The 25,290-nt window shown below is 46.9% G+C and overlaps 1 protein-coding gene across 1 annotated transcript in view; it reads left to right on the top strand.

Moving 5' to 3' along the window:
• The window catches only part of ARL3 (ARF like GTPase 3), a 30,336-nt gene extending 10,560 nt beyond the window's left edge, over positions 1-19,776 (top strand). The window contains exons 3-6 of the mRNA XM_021536338.2: positions 874-990; positions 5,072-5,122; positions 7,089-7,274; positions 15,751-19,776. Of these exons, the coding sequence (XP_021392013.2) occupies positions 874-990; positions 5,072-5,122; positions 7,089-7,274; positions 15,751-15,798 (402 nt within the window). The 3' untranslated portion in view covers positions 15,799-19,776. The remainder of the gene's footprint in view (positions 1-873; positions 991-5,071; positions 5,123-7,088; positions 7,275-15,750) is intronic.
• Positions 19,777-25,290: the final 5,514 nt, after the last annotated feature.

Here is a 25,290-nt window from a genome sequence, read left to right as displayed (position 1 = left end):
TTGCATGGATGAGACTTTGTTCCTGTTGTCTTTGCCAAACAGGGGACATGTAGAGTGGATGCTGCAGCACTGGACAAACCCTTGTCTGTTTACATCTTTCACCCAACCAGCTCCAAGGGTTCTGCATATACCAGTGCTCCTCTCTAATGTCTCTCATGCCCTTTTGTTGAGCTTTGGGGTTGGAGGAGAGGGATGGCTCCCATCAGAAGCACTGCAGCATTGCTCCAGAGGAGGTTGCTAGAGAGCTATGGGAGACTCTCCCCCCCACCCTGTAGCGGCCTCCCAAAGCTCCCAGGCCTGGCACCCTAATTCCAAGCCTTGGTCCCCTGAGTGGTGTGGCAGCGCGTTGCCAGCCCACACCACATCCTGTTTTTCTACATGAATGCACTTTCAGTTGGTGCTTTAATTGATGAAATGGACCCTTCAGATGTGCAGCTGTTGCTCTTTTAAGCCCAGCATTAGCTGTGTCGTGTCGAATTGAGCTGAGACCTCTGGCTTCATATTAGTTGTGACTGTCTACTCAGCTTTCACAAGCTCAATCCTGCTTCTTACAGTGCCCTTGTTTTCTCCTTATCTGCAGCTCTCCCACCTCTTCCTTGCACCCACCCTGCTGAACTCTCTCAGGGCACTAACTGCGTCATATGTCTCCATAGGCATGACAGCATCAACCCTTGACCCAAGAACATTGACAAACTGATGGTTTAGCAGCTGCTTTTGCTGGTGCCTGTCCCACAGCTGATCCATCTTTGTGGCTGTCCAGCCACCTCACTGCACATTGCAGGCATGGGATATATAAGGTGTTAATGTCTGGCTACGAATATGCTCAGCCATTCAGGTTTATGCTCTATGTGGCTTTGTTTCTGCTCTTTCCAGGGCTTCAACATCAAAAGTGTACAGTCTCAAGGCTTCAAACTGAATGTATGGGACATAGGCGGACAGAGGAAGATCAGACCATACTGGAGGAACTATTTTGAAAACACTGATATCCTTGTGAGTATTGGCTGCAGCTGAATGCTGTGTTCATGCAATGGCTTTCCAAGGTCTCAGCCAGAAATTCAGAAACAAGTAAAGTAATGTCCCAGCCCTCAGCAACACCATTGCCATTGTAACAGAAGTTATTCTGAGCTAAATGGCAAGATTAGTTGAGTGCAGTAAGAAAAATACAGTTATGTTTGCAGAAATCATTCAGTTGCATGTTTTTACTTTCACAGGATGGTGCTGTTTATAGCCAGTTCCTTTCCTCTCATCTCAGTCTCTTTCAAATGAAAGAACATTAATAACGTGCACTTCACCCATCTATAGCTCCTTTCACTGGAGATTCTGAAGGCCTGTCATGGGCATTAGTGACTTAAGCATCATTTGTAGAGGTAGGTCAGTATGGTGCCCTTGTTTTATAGGTGGAGAAACTGAGGCATAAGAATTAAATGCTCTGTCTGGTATCAGATGGGAAAGCTTCTGAGTGAGGGACACAGAGAGACCCCTTGTCTTTTCTTTTTCTCCTTTAATCATAAGACTGTCTTTTAATGGTTTTGACAACTTAGCTGTAATTACCTTACAATTAGCTACAGAAGACCACAATTATATTTACAGTGCAGGACCCTTGTTTTTCCATACCAGAGCACATTGCTCTGGGACTCTCCAGGTGCTGTCTTGGCTAGTTTCAAAGATCACCTCTAGCATGCAACCACATATGCCAGGATGAAGGCAGGCTCGGGGCTGCAGGCCTCTCTGTGCCTCAAGCAGTATTGCCTGTGGAAACAGAGAAAAGCCAAGGTCTGCAGACTCCCATGGGAAAGTGGGAAGCTCTCTCAGAAAGATGCCATTCCTTCCTCCTGTGACACACATACTCACTAATGTATCAGGAGCTTCCGTGCACTTGCATGGAAAGATCAGTGAACTAGGAATAAGACTCTGTTCACAGAGGCTCGTGTCCAGTTGCTGAAAGGCCTGGCTGTGCTTGCAGGTTTAGAAAACATTGTATAAATGAAGCTGTTATTTAAATGTGACTAATAAACCCTTGATACTCTCTTTTGCCAATCTTTGTGTTTGAGCCTTAATTTGGACTCTAAAGTTCAAGGACAGCTACCACTGCACAAAATTGGTTGATTGCTTTTGCAAAGAGGATCTGTGAGATTTTCCATGGGGTATGATCTGGGTTTGAGAAACAAACAGGACACACACTGTGCTCCTCTGTGGCTACTGAGGACAGAGATGGTGTGGTTGTGAGGTGACTGCCCACTGAGCCCAGGCTCTAGTGCTGTGGGTGGTGAGGAGGCAGTAAGTGTACAGATCAAGGTCAGCCCTGCAAAGCAGCAGCATTGGGATCTCTGCCTGCTGTGGCAGGTGCTCAGGCTGCAAAGGCTGTGCAATCACAAAACAATATCTGGAAGATTGCTGGCAATGACAATGAGCTACACTAGCCTGTGGGCTTCCACCCTTACTTGTGCATGGGAGGTGCAGAAATAAAGGTGAATTTGAAGACTGAAGGAGATGAAAACAGTTGTTTCCCTGCCCCTCCCTCACCCCAGTTAAAGCAATGTACAGAGAAATCCCTTCTTTTCATATGAGTAAGAAAATGAGTGGATAGAAGCTGAATCACTTTGGGGGGAAGCAGCAGTGTGAATTCAGAAAATAGCTGGTGCACAAATAGGCTTGAGTTCCCCTGGCTGCACTTAATACTGACACCCAGTCCCAAACTGGGAGATGTTGGCATGTTGAGCTAGTGCTTTGCTATTTCAATACACACTAAAACTGGGATCATGTATATGCTGATGGCTCACTGTCTTCTGCCAGTCCTTACCCCTGTTTTAGCCCGTAATTTTACCCTCTGACAAACCTGGTTCAGACTGTGCTTTTACAAATTGAGCCAACTTATCCCTCATGCTATTTCTTCATCTAGCCCCACCACTTGTAATTTCTGCCCAACGCATTTATTCCAGGTTGTGTTTTGGCTTGCTTCTCAAAGGACGTACCCAGCTTTACAGGCATTTCTTTCTCAAATCTCCATTCTCCAACATGGTGTTCAAATTGGTAAACTATGTTACCAAGTGCCACAGGCAAAAACAGGCTCTTGTGTGGCCTTGGCCATAAAAGGAAGTTGGACATGAGATACACTACAGTTCCCAGGACCCCCTGCTTCTCTCTTCCCCTAAACTGCATTGCATAAAACAGAAAGGACCCTCTAAAGCGTATTAAAAAGCAGGAAGTAATTACAAATTCAAATCCATGCAGGTGCTTTTGAATGAGAGCTTAGTCTTGCATCACACACCTGTGATATTTGGAAGCTTAATGCAGGCAAATAAGGTGTGGATATCTGGCTGATTGCATATTCAGACAGGCACCTGCAGCTATTTGGCACAGCGCTTGCTGGTTTGGAAGTAGGCACTCGGCACATACTTTGCTTTCTCTGTGCTGTGCTTTTGTGGCTTTTGCCCCAAGCACTGTTGTCTCTAGTTCTCATCTTGCAAAACAGCTCCCTAGTGAGGAATGAGCGGTGCAGGATAAAGCCTGGCTGGATGGGACCCAGAGCTGTTCCTTCCCAGTTAGAGAAGCACCGTAATATGGAAAGTGCCGCCTTTCAGTTCACAAGCAGCACTCAACCACTGCATTCATGTGTTGTGGACTTCCCCAGAGATGTCCTGAGGGAGGACAGATGACAGTCCAGTCTTACTCCAGAACACAACTGCCAGCCCTGCAGCTTCTTCCTTTCTTTTGCTCTGTGTTTCCTGCCCTAAATGGGATGCATAGGGGTGGATGCTTGGTAGGGCGGGGAGGACGTGTGTAGCTGATCCAATATTGGTGCACGTGCTTGGGATCACATTGCAGGGAGAGGCCTGTGTGTCATGCCCACGGGCTGGTCCCCATCACGTGGCACTGGGTGCGTGCTCTGCTGACGCATCCCCACGCAGCTGCGTCCAGCCCTACCGCGTGTCCCCCAGCCTCTGTCAGTGCACATCAGCCCCAAGTGATCTGCAGAGCAGCTGCGAGGTTGCTGGGTTATCTCCTCAGGCCTTGCATGCTGATTTTCCTGCTGCATGTTTGGTCCTATTTCAGACAACTCAAATGCTGCTCATTAAGATAGTGCCTATAGTTTAATAGATGTTGCTGTTAGAGATCTTCCCTCCTTCTACTATTCGATCAAAATTGTCCTGGAAGCATGGAGTCTTATGCTAAGACTGCCTACAAGGATGCCATTTATCTTGATGGCAGGGTGCTGTGTTCATCTATTCCCTGAAAACCAGGCTGACACTTGCTCCCTGTAAGCCACCAAAGAGCATGCAGATGGCATGCTAGCAGGTTCAATCACTACTGATGGGGAATGGCAGCAACTGGAAGCAAAATGCTCAATGTTTGTCACCAGTCCTGTATCTGTCTGCTATCCCAGCATCCTTCTTCAAAAACCTTCACATATCAAGCAATGAAAAAAGGATACCGGTCTATTCTTGCCTGCATGTTGTACTGAGGTTCCCCATTTTCTTAGATGGCAACTGAATATGGTGTCTTGCAGGCTGAATCCAGCCCTCATACCCAACCACCTCCTCCAAGAGGCTACAGTAGGATTGGCTGATGTAGACAAACTCAATGTCCCCAACACATTCATATGTCCTCTGAGTGCCATTGTGTGCTTGGTGGCTTATTGAGGAGGTGATGCTAGAGGGCAGCACGGCACAGTCACACCAGGCCAGTGTTTGTACACTTTGCTAGGGTGAAAGGCCATGTCTGGCTTCCCTTCTATGCTCAGCTTCAGCTTGTAACAATAAATTTGAAACAATACCAGCAGTCTCCTGTTCTCTTCAGATAATATATGCTATGGTGATGGTGACAGCATCTCCAGTACTGCTGCCAGCTCCTTTCTGATTCTACCCACATGATCGTCCACTCCCCCAGCATTAAAAGAGGTGGTTCCTCTCCCTTCAGAACATCATGAAGTTTTGTCAACATTTGCTGCAAATAATAGCAAGGATCTTTGTGCCCAAAAGCGTAATTAGTAGGTCCAACTCACTTAAGTACATGCTACTGTGGAAGAGTATCTTCTGGGAAGAGTAACTTTTCCTGTCATTTCTTTTTTCAGATCTATGTCATTGACAGTGCGGATAGGAAGAGGTTTGAAGAAACAGGTCAGGTAAGTTACTTAAGCCCAGCTTCCTTTGAAGTAACTTGGTGCTTCTGACTGCCCCTTGCTCACAAAAGTTAGGAAGAAGATTTTGATCTTTATGAAGGAAATTTGCATTTCAAGAGACTTGCCTTTCAACATCAATACAGAATATTTTGGTAGATGTGAAACAAGAAAAATAGGTAGCCTAATTCTTTTTAAATAGAACAGTGTTCATTAAAGTTATACAATAATAGCAAATGGAGCCTAATACTGAAAGAAGCAACAAACTTCTCTAAGTCCTTTAAACCTTGCCAAACCAAGACCCTGAGGAATCCCATTTTCTTATTTACAAAGCTAAAATGGAAATCATATTGACTCGATTGTCTTTTGGATGTAATTGTAAAAAAACTAAGAACTTTCTAACTAATACTGGCCAGAAAATAAGATTTCCATTTTACAAAGTTCTGATGTTTTGTAACATTTTTTGTTTTCGGTTGGAACAAAAATAGGACTTTTAAACTTCGTTGTGTAAAATTCAGAAAGTGACAGTGTCCCAAAATAGCTAGCAATAGATTTACCCCACAGAAATGGGAGATGTAGATTAAAGCCTTCTGTTCTGCCTGATTTGAAGGAGATACTTGATCTCAAGTCTCATGCACACACCCCAACAGCAGAACTGTTGGTTGTTTTAGGGGTTGGGGAATCTTTCTCCTGCTGGAGCTATTTCATTTTATGTCAGTAATTTAATATGCATTGGGCAAAAGAAATGGAAAGGAAGCTGCAGCTTAGATCACTTGCCTGAGTCAGGTGGAGCCAGCCTAAACCCCTCCTCATATTTCCGCAAACACTTTTGTTTTCCATAAATCAGCCGTGTCAGATGAAAGACCTATTTTGTTGAAAAATTCCCAGCCAGTTCTGTTTATAACTCCATCCTCTCATCCCAACTTCCAAACCAAACATTGCTCTTGGGGGGATGGAGTTTTATTTCCACTGCAGTTTAGCACCTCCCCGACTTCTTTAACCCAGAAGATTCTATTCAGTGGATAAAAGATGTTAGAACATTATCTGAGAGCATGAGACCTTTCCAGTTAAATAAGGAGGCCACAAAAATCTCCTATACTCATCTGTCTGCGATGCCAGCAGTCCCTACAGGTTCATGTTCTGCTGAGTTTGTCATATGTTCCCATTGGGAAGTGACTTGAGACTGAGTGCCAGTTTCACATGAGACCATTGCACAACCTAGACATGAAGTATTCCTGCCTCCATTGATCCACTGCAGATTCAGATTTGACCTACTCAAAAAATATTTTTGAGTCAAGCAGTTTTGAATGAACAAACCCATTTTTTAAGATGCCACCCAATGTGTGCTGTGTATATGGAGCCAAAATTCAGCTATTAAGGCTGATCTAGCTTGTCTTCAGGTAACCAATGCCTTCAAAAGCTTCAGCACTTTTCTGTGGGAGGGAGATTTCCATTTTTTGGGGGGGATGGTGAGGGTGGGGAAGTCCTCTCCTTTTTAAATTGCAGTGATTAAGGCTTAGAACGACCACTTGAAACTCATTATTAGCAAAGATATCAGGGCCAGTGTTAACGCTACCTCAGGTACAAATCAGGTCAGTCAGTCAATAACTTAAGACAGATTCCTCATACTGCCAATTTACATGTTGTTTTTTGCTGTTTCATCAGTTTTGGTCTCCTGGAATCAGAGACTGGTAAAACACAGAGTTGTAGCCTTAAAGGCAACTGCTAATTTCAGACCAAAATGAAGATTTTTCTAACCTGTAATTGGAAGAAATAGCTTTTGAACCTTGGGCAGAGATGATTGTATCCGTTTTTGCTCTGTTATAATATGATCTAGGTTTCACTGGAACACACTCTTCTAGCATTTGCTCTAAATATATTTCTAATTAGAGACAAGCACTGGTGGTTGAAGGTTTTCTTCCTTTCCCTCTCACCATCTTCCCCCCACCCTACTCCCTTGTAAATGATACAGGAGCTGGCTGAGCTTTTGGATGAAGAAAAGCTTAGCGGAGTCCCCGTGCTCATATTTGCTAACAAGCAGGATTTGCTGACGGCTGCCCCTGCTTCGGAGATTGCGGAGGGACTGAACCTACACACAATCCGGGACAGAATCTGGCAGATCCAGTCTTGTTCAGCTCTTTCGGGAGAGGGAGTACAGGTGAGGCTCTGCAGAAGGCTTGCTCTGCCAGCAGGCCATCTGTAAGAGATTGCTGATCTGCAGGGTGGGGCTGGACCAGCCTCGCCGATGAGGGGCAGCTCAGCCAAAGCCTTGCAGTGCAAAACGCGGGGGGTCCGTGTCTTGGGTCCTGTGCAAAGGGAACGGAGAGCTGTGGGCCCCTGGGGTATTTCCATCCCTGGTAAAGGGCACAGTGATTGCCTCCCCACTCAGGAGCCCTTAGCTGGCCCAGATGAAAACATTGATTTCTTTTAAAGAGACTGCTGTCAGGTTAATCATTCTCACGAAACAAATTGTCTTTTACTATTAACCCTTTGACTGGTATGAGTATGGACTCTAGAAATCTGATTTACTTTTGCTGCTGATGTCATTTGCCATTTTACTAAATGCAGGCACCAGGGAGAAAAACTGATCAATTTTTCTGATGAGAAATGCAAGAGTTGCACATGGAGCAACAGCCACTTCTAATGTCATCATGTGGGGCAGCAAAAACACACCAAGGGGTCTGCACTGTGTCCCTGTGCTGAACTGTAATAGTTGTGTCTTGGGTTCCTATGCTGTAGTCAGTTCCTGCAGTATAGTAGCTCTTTGTAATGTAAATGGGACCTAGGTTTGTTTATTTCACTCTTAGGTTTTCCTGAATTAATGAGGTATTTGCAGAGCTGGAAATCCGAGTACTCCCTTCACTGATATTTAAAGAAACAGAATGGTGAAGACATTTATCTTCACTGCCGTTTCAGTAAAACCTTATTTGCAGATGCTACAGAGCAGTTCAGGATGTGAGATCTCAAGCTGAGTACGAAGAGTCACAGAAGCAGCCCTCCATGCTGAGTGGGCAGTAAAATGGCAGATGAAATTCAGTGTTGACAAGTGCAAAATAATGCACATGAGAAACAACAATCCTAATTATATGACGATGGACTCAAAATTAGCTGCCGTTACTCAGAAGCAAATCCTTGGGAACAGAGCTCATCAAAGACCAGAGAGTAAAATTCAAATACTAGGCAATTACAAGAAAGCAAAAAAGAAACATCTTTTCTAGCAGGTTAAAGTCACTGTGAGCCCATACCTTGAACATGACCTCAATTTCTGTCTCTGCCACATTTAAAAGATTTTAGTAGTAGTAGTAGAGTCATAAAGTCCAACAAAAAAATAGGTAGAAGGATCTTCAGAAGATCTTTAGACCGACTTCATGTTTAAAGCAGGGATAATTGTGAGTGTAGAGGACGTTGCTGGGAGTCTTGTTTAGTCAAGTTATAAGTATCTCTGAGCACGTAAATTCCACATCCTCTCTAGGTAACCTCTTCTAGGCTCGTAACTACCCTAATCAGAAAAAAATACAGTCTACGTATCTGCTTAGAATTAGGAGAGATTTGGGGATCCTCTGTCAGGAATGATCAGCAGCACAGAGTGGCATCTATATACAGGGATAATAAATAAATTAGGACTAGCAGTTGTAAGAGAGAGAACAGAGAGTGGGAACATGTTCAGAATTTATAAAATAAGGTATAAAAATGTCATATAAACTGTAAGCTATTTTTGCATTCCTAGAGGAAGAGTGTTCCTAATGAAATAATCAGAAAATAGTTTAAAAGAAATAAAAATAAGTGCTTCTTTGCAAGTGGCATAATTAAATTCTGGATCTCATTGGCACAGGATGTTGGGGAGACCAAAGGTATCAGAAAGAAAAGTGTATCAGAAAAATACTTAAATGCATTTCTGAAGAAGGGATGTGCAGGCAGTCTCTGACCAGTATGATCTGGAGGCAGGTTTTGACTGAGGAACAGCTTGGGCCATGAACTGGGAGCAAAGAAAAGAGTAAGGCAGATGCTGTTCATACATGGTCTTTTCCCTGGCATCCAGAAAGAGGATCCTGGCCTGGATGAACCATTGGTCTGACCCAGTACAGCAGTTCTGATTTAAAATTCTCAACTTGATTTTTAGACCTGAATGTAGTAGGTGGTGTTCTCTAGAGGGCCTGTAGTTAGCTAAGCTACAAATTCAAGCTATGTTGTAGCCACTGTTGTGAAGGGTTTCAGCTCAAATATTTGCTCTGAATTTTCCAGTCCAAAGAAATCTGACCAGGAAAATGAGGCTGCAGCTAACAGGGTTTCAGGCAAACGTAGGTCACCTTCCTACCCCCTTCAGGCCCTTCTCTATGCTATGGAAGTCCAAGGGACGTCTCCAGCTGCAAAGGGGCAGTAAAGAGATGAAATTCAGAGATGTATGTTGGATGTGGATGAAGTAAATGATACAAAGTGTTACTTTCTGTTCTCGAGCTTTGAAATGTGCTTCCTTCTCAGACAGATTTGTGGGCTCTCTGGAGTGGGCTGCACACTTCTCCACTGACAGCACCTTCTTATTGTGCCTCCTCCCTGAAGCACAGCACATCCCTAATCATCCAGTAGTAAAATACTCAGCCCAATACCCTCTGCCAGGGAAATGAAATCTGCTTCTGCATTCACATCCAGAAAATAGAAGACCAGAACTAAATAAAAGTATTTGCAGGCCTATGTATTTTGTTAATTGTGCTTATCTAGACAAATTAATTTAGATGCAGGCCAGATAACATCCCACATTGTTGTAGTCAGTCTCATTGCCCTAAATACTGCAGCTTAGTCCACAAATGATCATTGCAAAAAAGTCAGGAAAGTTGCAGCCTCTCTCTAGCTTATAGAAGAAGAGCCCCTACATTTCTCTTCAGCCAAAACTTCATCCCTGTCAAATCAGACAGCAAGAATGTCAAGCACTCCCCTTCCTTGCAAATTGAACAAAATGTTTGGGGAAATGGCTTTTCAACTAAACTTAGATCAGCCGAGGAAAAACTGGTCTCTTCAGTCTTGGGATGTTAAGGAGAGGTCAAACTTTAGGAGAATCAATGAACTTGTTCAAAGAGTCAGATTAGGAAAGATGTTTTTGAGGATTGTGGTACACCAGGGCCATGGGTACCAGAGGCTCAGAGCAGGAGCTCTCCATTTGTGGTTAAATCTCAGGTCACCACTTTAAGGACTTTGTTGAGAAATGGCAGCAAAACAAATGGAGATGGGGAAGCATCAGTTTTTGAGAATTAAATCCAAGGAACCAGCACACCAACCATCGCAGCTGATGGAATGTATTACCTGGAGTAGAATTGGAGACTGCTGACGGGTCTTGCAAGGAAGAGTGGTGGCATATCTTGTACTGAGCACATGCAGGAACAAGAGTTCATATGGGAAGATGTTTGTGATAGCTGGAAAGAAGAGCAATGAGCAAAGATAAATAATGCTAATACATGAAGGAGAAATAGTTTGAAGGTCATTTAATTAGTTTAGCAGCTAGCACCATCGTGTATAGAACTGGGTAGTTAAGACTGGGGATTTCAAGGTTAATGAGATTAGATTATGGTTAATAGAATGATATAAATTTAGAGAATTTAACTATTATTTGAAATGGGTTATTTAATAAAACTGTTAATTAAAGGGAGAATCCATATAGTCATCTTCCCTTTTAAAATTAACCATTAGGGACTCTGGAAAAGGGGCCTAGCAGTGTCCTGAGCAGGCTCAGAAGAGAGGTGACTGGGTTAACTGGAAACTCCGCATAGTGTCTCTGGATGCCAGCTGGCAGCCCCTGTTATGCCAGCTGAAGACTTCATTACCTCCTGACTGTAACTGTGGGCAGCATTTGTTAATCAGACTTCATGGTGCCATCGAGGCTTTTTCAAGCAAAATGTCTGCTTGGGTCTGATCTTCTCCTCAACCCCAGTTAAAAAGCAGGAAAGCCTTTTCTCCTTGCCCCAGCCATCTGGGCTCTGTTTTTGGGACAGAGTACTGACCAGCCTACACCAAGATCTGGCACAGGGTACAGCAAGTGAGGGAGGTGATTACTGATGACAGCAGGGAACATCAGGGAACTGTTGCCTCACAGCGATTCTCTGGTGCCACATAGGCTCTCTTGGGGTATTTGTGACCGGATCTCAAACTGTAGCCCTTGTGCAAAAGCTGTGTACATTCCACCCTGGCCAGCCAGAGTGGCGTAAAAGCAAACAGGACCCCTCTGCTTTGCTGCCTTCTCTCTTGCTGAGGTGTTATTTAGGGACCAGGGTGTGATATTAAATATGGTTCAAGGCTTGGGATCATTGTGTGCTCTGCAGCTTGTTTCTTGTCTGAAGCAAGATTCTCCAGTCAAGGCAGCAGGAGTTCAGCCTGCCCCAAGGAACTGTCCTCCAGAATGATGATGCAGTGTATTGTGTCCAGAGTCTCCCAAACATAATGACCCTCTGGAGACCATTAAAAGCCAGTGAAACTGAGAGTAGCCACTAAACTTTTGCAATTTATGCCAGAGCCTATCTGGCCCAAAGGACTGTGGGAAGGGCCGAGCCTCTGTCTCTTCCCTGGCTGTTTCAACCCAATTGAGAACGAAGCCCAAGACCTAAGTTATGTCTGTGCTGCAATTCAATACTTTCATAAGGGCAAGATTCATACTTTCATAAGAGCAGGACCATCCCCGGCAATCTGGTTATCTTCAGAGCTTAGGTTTAGTCTTAGCCAGGAAAGGCTGGATGGGGATCTTCGACATTTTAACAAGGTTCTGGAGCTATTTTGTAAATATTATTTAAAACCAGTTTGATGACTGCAGCTTTCCTGGGGCAGGCAGAGCCTGTGCATGTAAGGAAAAGCAACCATGTTTCCAGATTACAGGGCAGTGTCTTTTGATTTTTCAGTAGGGTAAGGAGGGAGTTTACAGTACTTCATCAAGGATACAAGGTCTCAGAGGACAAGAAATAAGCTTTCACCCAGGAAAAAACCAATGGATAATGCACTGGCAGGAGCCTGTAAGAGGCAGCCTGTATGATCACTGGAAGTGCAAGGAAATGACAGATAATGAAGGAACAGTCCTGGTTGTGCAGAGGGAGAAGAAAGTGATAGTTAAAATAACACATAGCAAAAATGCTAGAGATTGAGAATTTTGCACTTGCCTGACCTAATTTATTATGGCAGACAGAGGATTACATGAAAGGATTAAGCTTTTCTGTCCTTAAGGTCACATTAGGGGTCACAAGTTTGTGGCCTTGCCTGATCCTGGGCTTGCAGGGGAGCAGAAATCGTGAGGCTTTTTATGGGGTGGAGAGGACTTGTTCGCTGTGTTTGAAGTCAGATTACTTCACTCCCATCACTGCAAAGCTGATAATGCAGAGAAGAAGCAAGCAGTGGGCTAATCTTAAGCAGGACTTTTTATTTCTCCCAGGGAAGGCTCTACCAGTACCTTCCCAAAGGGCGCTGGAGTACAACTCCCTTGGCACAATAGCAGATGGGACTGCGGCAAGGCAGGGTTGTGTGAGCAGCATTTCTCTGCAAGGAGCATTATCCTCTTCCCTGGGGTTCTCTCTCTTTGCTTTGGTAAAGTTTACTAGCTGCTTGTTAAGGAACTAAGAGAGGCAAAGCTGAAAGATCTGAAATCTTTCCCTGGCTAAGTTTTCCCAGGGTTGACTTGAGGCTGGAATACTAATATTGTATCCGCCTCAGTCCTCAGAGTACCTGCCAACGTCTCTGTGTCTCAACAAAGCAGCACAAGGACATCTATCAAGATCTTAATGTTACTGTAGGGATTATACTTTCTTCACAGAACCATCTTTTAAACATGCAGATGTAGGGACAGAGTGTGCAGGGACAAAGGATGACAACAGTTGACTCCTTAAGGACTTGACTCTTTCAAGCACTGTTTCCTCCTTCCCATGTGCCCTTCCTATAGCAGCTCTTTGTGTTTGTAGCAGCTTTCCTGAATTTCTTTATCTTACTAATGATCTGTCCTGCTTCACACCAAATACACCTTTTAGTATTTTTTTTTTTTTTGCTTTCCATTGCATTTGGTATTCTCCAAAGCATCTGGGGCCACTGCAGAACAACACCCCCCCTCAAAAAAAAGTTGCATCAGAAGCTGCGGACATAGCTGAGGAAGGCATCTCACATACACCTTTTTGATACAGCTGAACATGTTAATTTTCCCTTTATCACTGTCAGGCAGGGGGATATTTACAATTAAATGTGATTTTGCCTGTCAATTAACTCATGCCAGAAAAGAGTTTTTAAAATCTATTCCTGCTTTAAAAGTTTGGTGACCTACTTACGTATTTCAAGCGTGTTTGGAGTTCACCTTTCTTCTTGCATTTTGCTATGTCATTCTCTTGCCCTCGTTAAATGCTTCATGCAGCCAGGCTCGCAGCCATGGTAAATCCCATCATAAACTCTGCTTTATGACCCTTGCTGCGCTGGTGCTGCAATGGTCTGCCTTTCTCCTTGCCAAGCTCCCCAATGGCAGCAGGCAGTGTTTTAATCACTGTGAATTCAGGTTGTGGTCAGATTAGGTAGAAGATAGGATGCGTGTTTGTTGTTTTGCAGTGATGTATTGTTTCTAGGATTACTGTGCTGAATAGCAGAGGGTGTCAGCTGATATTTATTACTTTAAGCTGTCTCAGCTGTTCTGGTTCAGCAAATAAACCTACATTCAAAATGAATGAGGAGCTCTGCTTGCCTTGTATGCCATGATGTGTGCAAATGTGATTATTGCTTCCAAGGCAAGGGAAGCTGAAATCATTGTGGAAGCATTTTTAGTTATTTATTTATTTTTACTCTTTGCAGGCAATCACACAGATTTCTAAAGCACACAATCAAGTCAAAGGCTTGACACCTTTCCTTCCAGCCCCATTGTTAAGCCCTGGCATTCCTCATGCTGGGAATCACTCGCTCCCTCTCTCTCTAAAGTGATAAGCTTTAAACCATGCTATTGATTGCTTAAGGCATTACATGTTTTACACCTAGGTTATCGGTGTTATTGAAAGGGGAAGACACAAAGCTACTGCGCCTTAAAATGAATCTTTTCCCATTTGGTCAGAGGATTTCAGACAATTTGTTTTACACTGATCTCTGCTGGGGAGATAAATAAATGAAACTGGAGACACCAAGCCTCCCCCAAGGTTAGAGTTAGAAGTGTTATTAGTGTAGGGTCTCTTGTGCACCCCAGCACAAAGTGGGCTCGCTTATTCTTTATTTAACATAGCAACAAGGGCTGATTTCAAAAGTTGCTGCTCCCCTTCAGATAAGAAGTGTCACATAGTGCAGTTATCAAGGTGAATTGGTATTTTCAAGTGAGAACCTCTCTGCTTCTGATTAAGCCCTGAGGACTCCCTCTCTCCTCTCTTAACTCTTTAGCTCCCCTCTGACATGGCCACCACCTTTGTGTCTGAGGGACAACACAGAGGCACAGCAGTATCAGCTCACTCGAAGGGCCTGTTGTACTCTGCCTTGGGCTACCTGTCTTTGGAGAAGCTGAGGTCCTTGGCAGCCTTTTGGCAGTCTGAGAACAAGGGAATAGGAAATCAGCAGCTCTGCTACAATGGGGCTACCAGTGACATTTGCCCAAAAGCTCTCACCTTTCTTAGGGTCTAGCTAAGGTTGTTGTGGTAATGATACAAAAATAACTGCTGAACGTAATACAGTGAAATCCCTCCACTATGAACTCTGAGGTGATATTTGCCTGACTTCCAGACACAAAGATGTGCTGCTCCTCTCTCATCCCCAAAACCCTACCTTTTGCCTTCAGCCTTCCTATCCGCAGAGATACCTCATAGACAGGATAGAGGTAAGGGATTTGATAGGACACAAATATGAGGAGACTGTGCATCTTGCACTCCATTGTGCACGTCTCCTCATGGATAAGTGACAGGAGCAGATGAAGTGTTGCTTTGGCTTTCAGTAGCATATCCCATTCTGGGATCTCAGCAATAAACTCACAAATCAGATATTCATGGCACAAGTGTTGCCGTCCTGCTTGTTCTGGCCAGAGAACTCACTCACACATTTTTACAGAGACACCTTAAAGAGTATATCAGCCTCTTAAAACATGACCACCTAGCTTCTCACTGGACCCCTGTGGGATCCCTGAGGGCCCATTTTCTGTGGGGGCCCTGAGAAACAGGGAGGAGTGTCCAGGTCTGGTTATTGCAGTGACTTTCATGGATCTGGATTTCAAGGCTTGAGGCTGAACAGAGAATTAGAGGTGTTTTCTTAACAGGGGGCTGACTGTATAACAAACAGTCTCCTAAAATCCAGTCTCAAAGATGAGATGACTTGCCTGAGATTACAGAAATCATGTGTAGCCAAACCTGGAACTGGGCCTTCATCTGCCACTGACGTACCTTGACTGCAAAGTGATCCTTCCTCGTAGGACCTACACATAGTGATGTGATAAGATGATGGATACTTTTTTAGGGTCAGATGAAAGATTTAATAACCTCTGTGTGACAACATCTACCAAGCAAGGAAGCACTTATTTTTTTAACCCACAGTGGTTTTGGGGACAGAAGGGCAGGCAGGGGGTCAATGAGGAGGCAGAACATGATGCTTGCAGAATGGTGGTGGGGTGGGCTTGGGGGGATTCCTCCTCCCATCGCTTGACTAACATTACCTTTCTCTGTCTGAAGGACGGCATGAACTGGGTGTGCAAAAATGTCAGTACTAAGAAGAAGTAAAGCGTTCTGAGCTGCATGGAAATGGAGGAGCGGTGGGAGCAGAATTTTAGCCTGAAAACACTAATTTGCTGCTTTCTGACCAAATGTTTTTCCATCTGTGCACAGCTACAGCTGTTAAAAGAAAAAAAAAAAAAAAAGAGAGAAAAAGGGAGCAACATTGGTTTAAATCTACTGCTGGATTTGGAACTTGACCTGCTCTTTAGTATCATTTTTTTATCCCAATAAAGGAATTATATTTTTCCTCCCTATGCATAAGTAGTATTAAATGTCTGATTAGCAAGCAAGTTTGTAAGCAGAAGCAAGACTGATTCAGTGTGGAGCAGAGGGAGTGGTGAGTTACTGTAGTGGCTTAGATGCATAGGAGCTGCCCTAATAGGCACGGTTGCTGAGGACATGCTCAGGCATCAGTCACAGCTTCCCCTCAGTGACAGATAAAATGCAGTTGTGTTACCAATTGTGGGTAGTTTCTTAAAATAAAGCTGCTAAGGAGTCATTTGTGTAACAAGGGTAGAAGACTTCCACATATTCCTATAGCCATAAAAGAGGAGTTTGATGATAACGAGGCACTGTTGCATTGCGACACTGCTGTAGAAGGGAGAGAAGGGTTATGTGTGTATAATTGAAGCTCTTTACAGTTGGAATAATGCAGGATGAGCGTGCCTAGGGCTTTTCTCGCAGCTGAAGGAGAATTTAGCCCAGCATTTCACCTTGAGCCAGCAAAAACGTTGTTCCTCCGTTCAATAAGTTCCATATGTGAGATTAGTCTTGATGTTGAACAATCCCTGTTGATTTTCCCTTGATGTTAAGGCAACTCTGCAGGAAAATGCAATTAAGTCCATGATTACTTTCTAGAATGAGATATCAGGTCCCAGGTTTCCTTCTTTGAAATGTGCAAAATGTATTCTCCTACCCCACCACCTCAGCATGCGTTGCCTGGCACTTGCAGGGACTTGGGGGACTGCCCCGTGGCAGGCTGGCTGTCTAAAGCCTGAGGTCCCCCAGCCTGGCGCCGGCTGTGGATTGCTCGGGTGGAAGGTGAGGATCCTGGTGAACGGCAGATGGGAAGTGCTCTGTAAAACGAGCATTCATTCTTCCCCGGCCGGCTTCCCTTTAAAAGGACACAGTTGCTGAAATAGGAAAGAGAATGTGATTTTCACCTCCTCCTCCCCAATTCAAATCTAGCCCCAGACTGACAAGGGAGCGGGGGCGATTAGCACGCCAAAGTAGCCATGTCCTGCATGAAGCGAGCTTGGTGACTCCTGGGCCAGTTTCTAATGCACAGATGGTAAAATAATCCTACTGCCCTGCTTGCCAGCTTTGTTTGCTGCCTGCCTGCGAAAGGCCAGAGAATGACTGGGGACTGCATTACCCCTTCCACCTCCTGGAGACGGACGGCGCAGGATGGGGAGAGCTGCATGTACTAAAGCATGTGGCTTTACCACGCGTCAGCGACTTGACTCATGGACCCAGGCAGACGGCTGACACCCCTGGAGCTCCCAGCTCTTTTTTCCTCCCTTCCCTGGACATCTCCACCTCACGGCACAAACATCTGCACTGTACGTGAAGCAGCCCCTGGCTGTCTATGTGTTACAGCTTGGCATATTAAAATCATCTGGGGCTCATTCCAGGTCCCCCCATACATCAGGATGTACAGTAGCAGTTCAGGGATGATCCGTGTGTAGTTCAGCTGTCTTTGCTGTGGCTGGGGGCACAGGGACAGCTGGGACAGCAACTGCTTTAGCAATCCAACTTTAATCTGCCTGTGTCCGTGAGTCAGCACCCTCCTAGTGCATCTGTCTCCAGCAGGGAGGCAGGACACGCATGCCAGAGTAGCAGAGCCTTGCTTTAAAAACCAGACGACAGGGATGGGGGGGAAGAGTGGGCTCAAGTGAGCTGTTAAGCAATCGCTAATGACAAAGTGACACAGCTCCGGCTTTGCATGGATTGAGTAAGGAGTCATGAGATGTTCATTTAAATGTAGCTTGCTCGGTAACTCCCCAGCTGCGCAGGCTTATCGGGAACGCTGCAAATTTGAGTATGGCATGTTCCTGGGTCAGTCCAAGGAGGAGAAATTTATCCCAGCATCACCTTTTCCTTGCAAATAATACATTTGCCTGATGCAAGCAATGTAAAGAATTACAGTCCTTTCCTGTGGGCAGGCTTGTGCTGGCTGAGTGGCAGAGCTTTGTGACAGATAGTCCCCAAGCTCTGCATTTGCCCACATTGCTTACCAGATGCAGAGGGAAATGCTTGGGTATCTCTCCTCTGGTCCAGGCAGGGCAGAGCACCCTTTGAAGCTCAGGCATTGATCTTTCACTCTTGCAGGGTACTTAAGCTGGTGCTTTCCCACTCCCTACTCTTTTAGCAGTGGCAAACTTAGCCTATGACACCCCACCTGTGCCACAGTTGGCTTCCTGAGGCTGAAGAGAATACAGGAGGGTAGTGTGTTTCTTTTTAAAGTCTCATGTTGGTTAAACTTGGAAATATGTGTAAAATAAATATGTAGTAATTTTCCTATCAATTTAGTTGGGAAGGAAAAATTTTCTTATTGAACTCAGGATCCAGAAACATTTGCTGGCTCATTCGTTATGTTTACTTGTAGCCACATGTATTGCTTGCTTGCATCTGTACCTGCCAGAGTGTCACCTGTAACCCAGTAGTTAATTTGGTTCTCCTGTGCCAGGTGTTAAGAGAGGAAGACTGTGATAGAGTGAGTTGTGCTGGGAGGATGGAGGTGGGGGGTTTAAATGACCATGTCTTAAATATATGATCCTACAGTAATGGCTGTAAATGTTCGTTGTATTGTAAACGTTTTTCTGTACAACCTGGTGAAAATGTATAAGAATTTGAGGCTCTGTTCACTTGCTGCTCCTTATCTGAATGTATTTACATCTGCTATGGCCTCTGCAGGGCTCTCTGACCTGGGCAGCACCTGGCTTAAAACCACCTGGACAAGTGTGTGGGGCCAGCCATAAACTCCTGCCACCGATCCAATGCAGCCCCTGCCCCTCTGCCAGCCCTTCAGCCCCACCCTGGTTTGTGGCACACGCAGAGCTCCGTCCTTCAGCACTGTCAGCTTCACCCTCCTTTAAAGAGAGGCTGGGGGAACCAAGTGTCTCATTGGTATGGGTGGAGCTCTGCCACACGTCGCATCAATTCCCGGATTTTAAAGCCAGGAGGGACCGTTGTGTTCCTCTTCCCTGACCTCCCGTAACACAGCCCGTTAAACCCCACCCCGCCAGTGACTCACTCTGCCTGAACCAGAGCCCCTGTGGTGGGAAGAAACCCAGCCATGATTTAAAGGCTCCGAGTGACAGGCCGACCTCGGATGTTTGTCGCAGGGGTTAATTCCCTTCCCGTGCTTCACTTTCACGTCATTAAATCTGGTTCTACCTTTTCGATAGATGAAAGAAGCCTCTCCTGCCCCATTTGTTCCCTGGAGGGGAGAGGTGCCAGAAAAGTGAAATTCTCCAAAGGCATGTCAGAAAACCTGAGTCCAAGCCCCTGCTCTGACCATGAGTGGGATGTGGGGACTCATGTCCTCTCCCAGTTGAGGCCATGTCCTCCACTGCAGCTTTGCTGGGAAATGTCTCTCCTGCCCTTGGAGAATGCTTGTCAAAGCCTCTTGCAACCTGCTCCCATTTTTCCCACTCCCTTATGATGTTTCTTGCACATTAATGAGTTCTCTCTCTGTCAAAACTATAACTGGTCACCAGACTCTTTTTATGAAGTGTACTGGGATGAGACCAGCCCTCTCCAACATGCTCACTCTCCTCTAAAAGCAAAAGATGGCGGCTGTTGCATTCCCTGGACTGGCCAGGTCCACACAAGCTCTTTCTTTTATGTTCCCTTTTTGTATTTCACCAAAAAGGGAGATTTGCAATATCTGGTCATGTTGTTACTCAGTGTATAATTTAGATGTCTTTGTCAAAAAAATAATAAAAAAAGGAAATAAATTAAAATTTAGTAGAAAGACAATTGGTGTTTGGGGTGATCCTTTTTTCTTTAGCAGGTTCATCTTCTGACAGGATTGTCTCTTCCCAAGGAGCCCCCAGTCAGCTCGCAAGGCTGCTCATCCATTGCTCCTGCCACCCCACCAAAAATGCTTGATGGGTCTAGAAGTGATCAAAACTGTTGAAGAAGCCTTTGTCCATTATTCCAAAACTATCAGAGAAGTCAGCCAGAGAGAAAGGGAAACTCTGGGAGGAGTTTTTCAAAAATTGTGTTGTAGGTTAAAAAAAGCATGTCATGAAACACGTTCTCTACTGACCTGGCAGGAAGAGGGAAGCGGAAAAAGAAAAGCAGCAAACTATTTAGGTTTGGTTCAGTGAAATGGGGTTGGGAGGGGGTTAGGAGGGAGGGAAGCAAATCTGCTGCTTTCCAACTAATCTGACTCATTACTGTTGCTGCAACACCCAGATGGGCCAAAAGGCAAGAAACTGTTAGAACTCTTTAAAACATCAGGTCCCTCCCTGCACAGTCAGGATGCCTGGAAGGCTGTCAGAGCCACTGGAAAAAAAACATTATAGATACTCACACTTAACTTCTTTTCTCTTTTTTTTTTTTTAAGGCACGCTTTATACTCGGTATTTTTTCAGCGAAGTAGGAAATACTTTTTCATCTTGTTTGCCTAATGGATTGGATGTGAAAAATATTTCTCTGGCAAGTGAACACCCTGAGAGTTGTTTGACTTGTCACAACGTTATGTATCGGCCCCTGCGGCCCCCGGCCCCCGAAGCGGCTGCGCTTCCCCTCTCCTGTTGCTGTTTACGGTGGGACGCGGTAATTTATGGGGAGGCTGCGTGTGACCTTGCATGCGTCTGCTCCAGCAAACCGCGGGTCCCTTCCCTGCACAAGCCCCGCTTTACATCCACATGATGAATTTAGTGCTCCCGAAAGGACAAGGAACCGAGCGGATTGGGTGTGGGGAGGAGGAAAAAAAAAAGAAAATAATAATCTGCAGCTTGCTGGAGAAAAAAAACATGGAGATTTTTGTTCCTTTTTGACCAGTATTTCCCTGTTTATGGCTTCGCAGCCCCAGACGCCTGCCTTTATCAGAGCAGAGCAGTGGTCTGTGGCCGCAGAGCCGGATATTTCAGCCTCCGCGTTCTCTCCGCGTTGGCATCCCCCAGCCCGGCCGTGCTCTGCTGGGACACGTCAGAGCAGGGCAGCTGGACTGATGGCCACGGCCGTGCTCCAGCCCACCCACCCGGGCACCCACCCAGGCGCTGGCTGAAGCTTTTTTCATTTTATTTTGTTTTGTTTAAGTGGAAACAAGCTCGCACCACAGCCTCGTGATTGGCTTCTGCTGAAATGGCAGCTTCGGGCTCAGTTGGCTGAATTTGGGCTTGTTGGATTTTTTATTGCAATCTGTTCACTTATTTCCCTTCCCAGCACCGATTAGAAGCAAAACTTGTAAAGCTGTGGTCAGGCTGTGCCTGTGCTGGGGGATGCTGTCAAAGGCTTGCTGGAAACAGCACGGGGTGCGGGGTGCCTCCTCTGTGTTGCCTATGTAGCTATCTGACCGAGATGAATATCTGTATCATTTTTAATGGGAAAAGGACAAAAAAAAAAAAAAATCATATTCAGAAGAGGAAGGGTTGGAAGGATCCTCTCTGCTTGCAACATTCAGTGACCACCTGCCTCTGAGCTGCAGCCCTCCGGGCGGCACAGTCGGCCAGCCAAACGCAGCCCTGAGTAAATAACCCTCGGAGGAAGGGGAGCTGGCAGGTGGGTTAGGCCCCAAGTCTGAGCTGCATTAAGAGCTGGCAGGAATGCCCTGCATGTAAATCACCTGGATGAGAGATATTTTTAAATAGAAGTTGTCCTTGCTGCTTGGCTTTGCAACATTTATGCTACCGATGGGAGCCACAGCCCGCAAACTTTATTGCTTCTCTGTCTGGCAGGAGCTTGGGGTGCTGAGGGTGACGCTCTTGGGGACAGCGGGTGCCCCCCTGCCAAGAGCATCATGGTGGGCTGGGACACTGTGCTGCCCACAGCCTGTGACAGCTGGGTCCCAACTGACCAGACAAAGCCCAGCGTCTTGGGGTGGCTGAGACAGCTGTCCTGCCCCGGCTCCATCACCCTCTGTCATGGTTGACATGTCAGACAGGAGGATTTATTTGTATTTTGGGTTCATTTTTATAGCTGGCACCTGTGAGGCCAGAGCCAGGAAGGGATAAGCGAAGGGGCCTTACTGAGAGGGGCTGTGTTGGTGGGGTGGGCATGGAGAGCTGCTCTGGGGTGTGGGGAAATGGGCAAGGCAACGTGTCTGCACCTGGGGACGGTGCTTGGGGCTGGGACTGGGCAGAGAGCTGGGCCTGGCTGGCGGCTGCTTTTGGAGCTGGGGCAGGAGCTGCAGCTCTCACAGCCCGGGGGGTTTGGGAGGGGCCCTGAATTGGGTGCATTCAGCGTGGCACAGCTGGTGTGGGCTGCGGGGCGGGGGGGCTGCAGTTGCTCCTGACACTTTTGCCTCTGAATGTGATGATAAACTCCCTTTCCCGATTAGCGCTGATCCCTCTGCCTCCAAAACAGTTGGCCCTAATGAACATACGGCCCAACAGCTGTAAGCGGTTATACATATGCATGGATATATATATTTATCCCCCCCCAGCCCATCCATATATACTGGAGATCACAGCTGTTGCTATTCTTCCTTGCAATGCAGATCAGACGCTCTCTCTCTTTGGAGTCTTACTTGACCTATTTTGCAGGCGCAAGATTTTTTGTGATGATGATTTCCCCAGTTGGTGCTTTTGATTCTGCCTGAAACATCTTGATTGAAGGCAAACAATGGCAGCTCCGGCAGCCGGCAGCGCCCCGCACCCACGCGCCGCCCCGGCCCCGCCAGCCGCCACGCGCCGGGGCCCCGGCACGGCTCCGGCCCACGGCGGCTGCTGGCTGGCCCGACCCAACCCGGCTCCTCTGATGCCACCTCCCTGTGCCCACGGGACATGGCTCTGCCACCTGGCCCACCGCCTAGGCCATCCAACCTCGACCTTGAGGCTTGCGCTGGTGTCCCCATCCTCTGCCCGGCCATCCCCTTCTCAGCCCTGAGCCTCTTCCCACCAGCTGGAAACTGCTCCACCACCCCAAAATCTTGCAAATCGTGGTGGTGATGCCCCTTGGGGTCCCAGGGGTGTCTTAGCCATAAGACCAGAGTGGGAGATGGTGCCAGAGCTGGCAGGGATGTCAAAACCCCAGTGGCTGTGGTGCAGCATGCCATGGGTGATGGACACCTTTGAAGTGTAGTCTCCAGTGACCCCCAGCCTCTTCTCGCTGTTTAACACGAACTTCAGGGCTGTGAGGGAACCTCCTGTGTCCCTACAGGCTGCCCCAAAGAAGGGCCTCAAAGCCACCACATCCTGGCAAGGAAAAGCAGCCATCCGGGCGCACACAAAGCCATTTCTTGTTTGGCATTTTTGTTTGAAGTGTGTCCTTCATCTGGGTTTCTACAGCAACTGGGAAGTTCCTATCCTGGCCCAGCTGGAGGGAGTGAAGCAGCCAGGGGAATGGAGCAGGAGGGCAGGAGGCGAGGATTGAGAGCAGGAAGGGAAGAAGGAAAAAATACATTTTTTGAGAAGTGGGGCTGTATTTTCCACCTCCATCTTGGGCCCTGGGCTGCTGCAGCTGGGACAGGATTCAGCTCTATCCGTGTCCCTCTGTCTCCAGAGGCAGTGCAGCCAGCTGGGGCCAAATCAAGGGGTGTAAAATACCAGCTTTTAGGATCCCTTCAGATAAGGAGTAGTCTGCTGTGTCCCACCTTGGTTGGCCCTGGCATGGCTCCATCCTCTGAGCCCCTGTGCCAGACTGAGTTAAAATGAAACACACTTTTCTTAGAAGAAAGCAACAAAACCCAATGAAACACTAGTGGTTCATCTTAGGAAGTGAGTCTCTTCATTTATTCATTATGAGATAATACCCAAATCTGGCTAATTAATATTCCTGCATATTTTCCAAGGGGTGATGAGGTATCTTAAACATCTCGTGGAGATGGGCTTTCATATTTATAAGGTTGATGTGCAAACTTAAATTGACACCATCTAAATATACCCTCATGTTTAAGCACTGGGCTTTCTCTCCCAAGGCACCAAGGGCATTCCTGGGGTGCACACCCTGGCTGCAAGCGGGACCTGGGGCTCAGTGAGTGGGAGAGCTGCCCCAAAAGGCTCCTGCGAGGCAGGGTGCGATGTTGTGTGGCCCATCTTTCTACAAAGATGTGGGATTTCTGTTTGCTTTGGTAATGGGAACAGAGCACAACAGGCATTGACCCAGTGGTGGTCGTGGGGTCAGCGGTGTTTTGGGATGAAGGATCAGTGTGAGCACCCACACAGCCGGACGTGCTGATGGGTACCAGGGCAGGGCCTGCAGCTTCCTGCTGAAACCCTTCTCCAAGGGTAAAAATAGGACTTGGTTGCAAACTGAAAGCCTGGTTTGCATTTGCCCTCATTATGTTGATTGCTTATTTACATGTATGCAAATGGTGGAAGAGGCAGTGGCTCCTCCACCTGGGGACCCCTTGGCACGAGAGAGCCTAAACCCTACCCGGTAAATCCTTGCTGAGGGCTGGGCCACGGGGCTGTGGCCACTTCCCAGGATCACCCTGAAAGCGAAGCATCAGCCCCTCTTGCGCGTGGATCCGAGGGCTGAGCCGCAGCCTGTGCGGAGCGCGGTGGCCGGTGGCACAGTGGTTACAGCAGACACCTCCCCCCACCCTGCTCCACCAGATGTGCGTGTCCAGCTCCAGCTGTTCCCCATCAGCCTCCCCCGTGCAGCACCGCCAGCCCTGGGATCCTTTTTCCACCCGGCCCCACGTCCTTCATCAGACACCAATTTGGTCTCGCCCAGCTGCTCATTTTTCTTTCCGCCGTGTGACATGTTTTCACCTGGCTCCTAATCCGTCTCTTTCCATTCACAACTCGAGCTGTTTATGGATGTGCCTCTGCTCCCCCTGCTCTCCCCACCCCCCGGACAGAGCCATCCATCAATAAAACCCCGCTGTGCACCCGAGCCTCAACACTTCCCCCCCAGGACACCAATATCCCAACAGCCACGAGCACACTTTCCTCCTCCTGCTCCATGGGGTGATCCCACGGGGCCTTTGCTTTCCTCCTCACCACCAGCAGCACATGAGGCTTGATGGGACTGATGGTCCTGGAGGCTGAGGCACCCAGGACACCAGGGGACTCTTTGTGGATGGGGGGGGCAAGGGAGGGGCTGTGACCCCTCTGCTCTGCATGGGCACCCACTCTTTTGGGGCTGACACCACCAGCAAAGGTGTGGGGTGAGAGTGGCTCACGGTGGGGAGAGTCCTAACCTTTGGGGTCACCCTGCAGGGTGGGGGCTGTGCCTGTGTCCCCCATTAGTAGGTGACAGGTGCTTTAATGCCTGGGCTAGCAGCTGCTGCTATCACAGGAGAAGGCAGCTGTGCCAAGGAGGAAGATGATGATGATGATGATGAGGACAGCTGGGCAGGCAAACCTAGAGGCACCA

The sequence above is a fragment of the Lonchura striata genome, chromosome 7 (genome assembly GCF_046129695.1).
Source record: "Lonchura striata isolate bLonStr1 chromosome 7, bLonStr1.mat, whole genome shotgun sequence".
Classification (NCBI taxonomy): Eukaryota; Metazoa; Chordata; class Aves; order Passeriformes; family Estrildidae; genus Lonchura; species Lonchura striata.
Note: the sequence above shows the minus strand (reverse complement) of the source record. Positions and strands in the feature narration are given on the sequence as shown.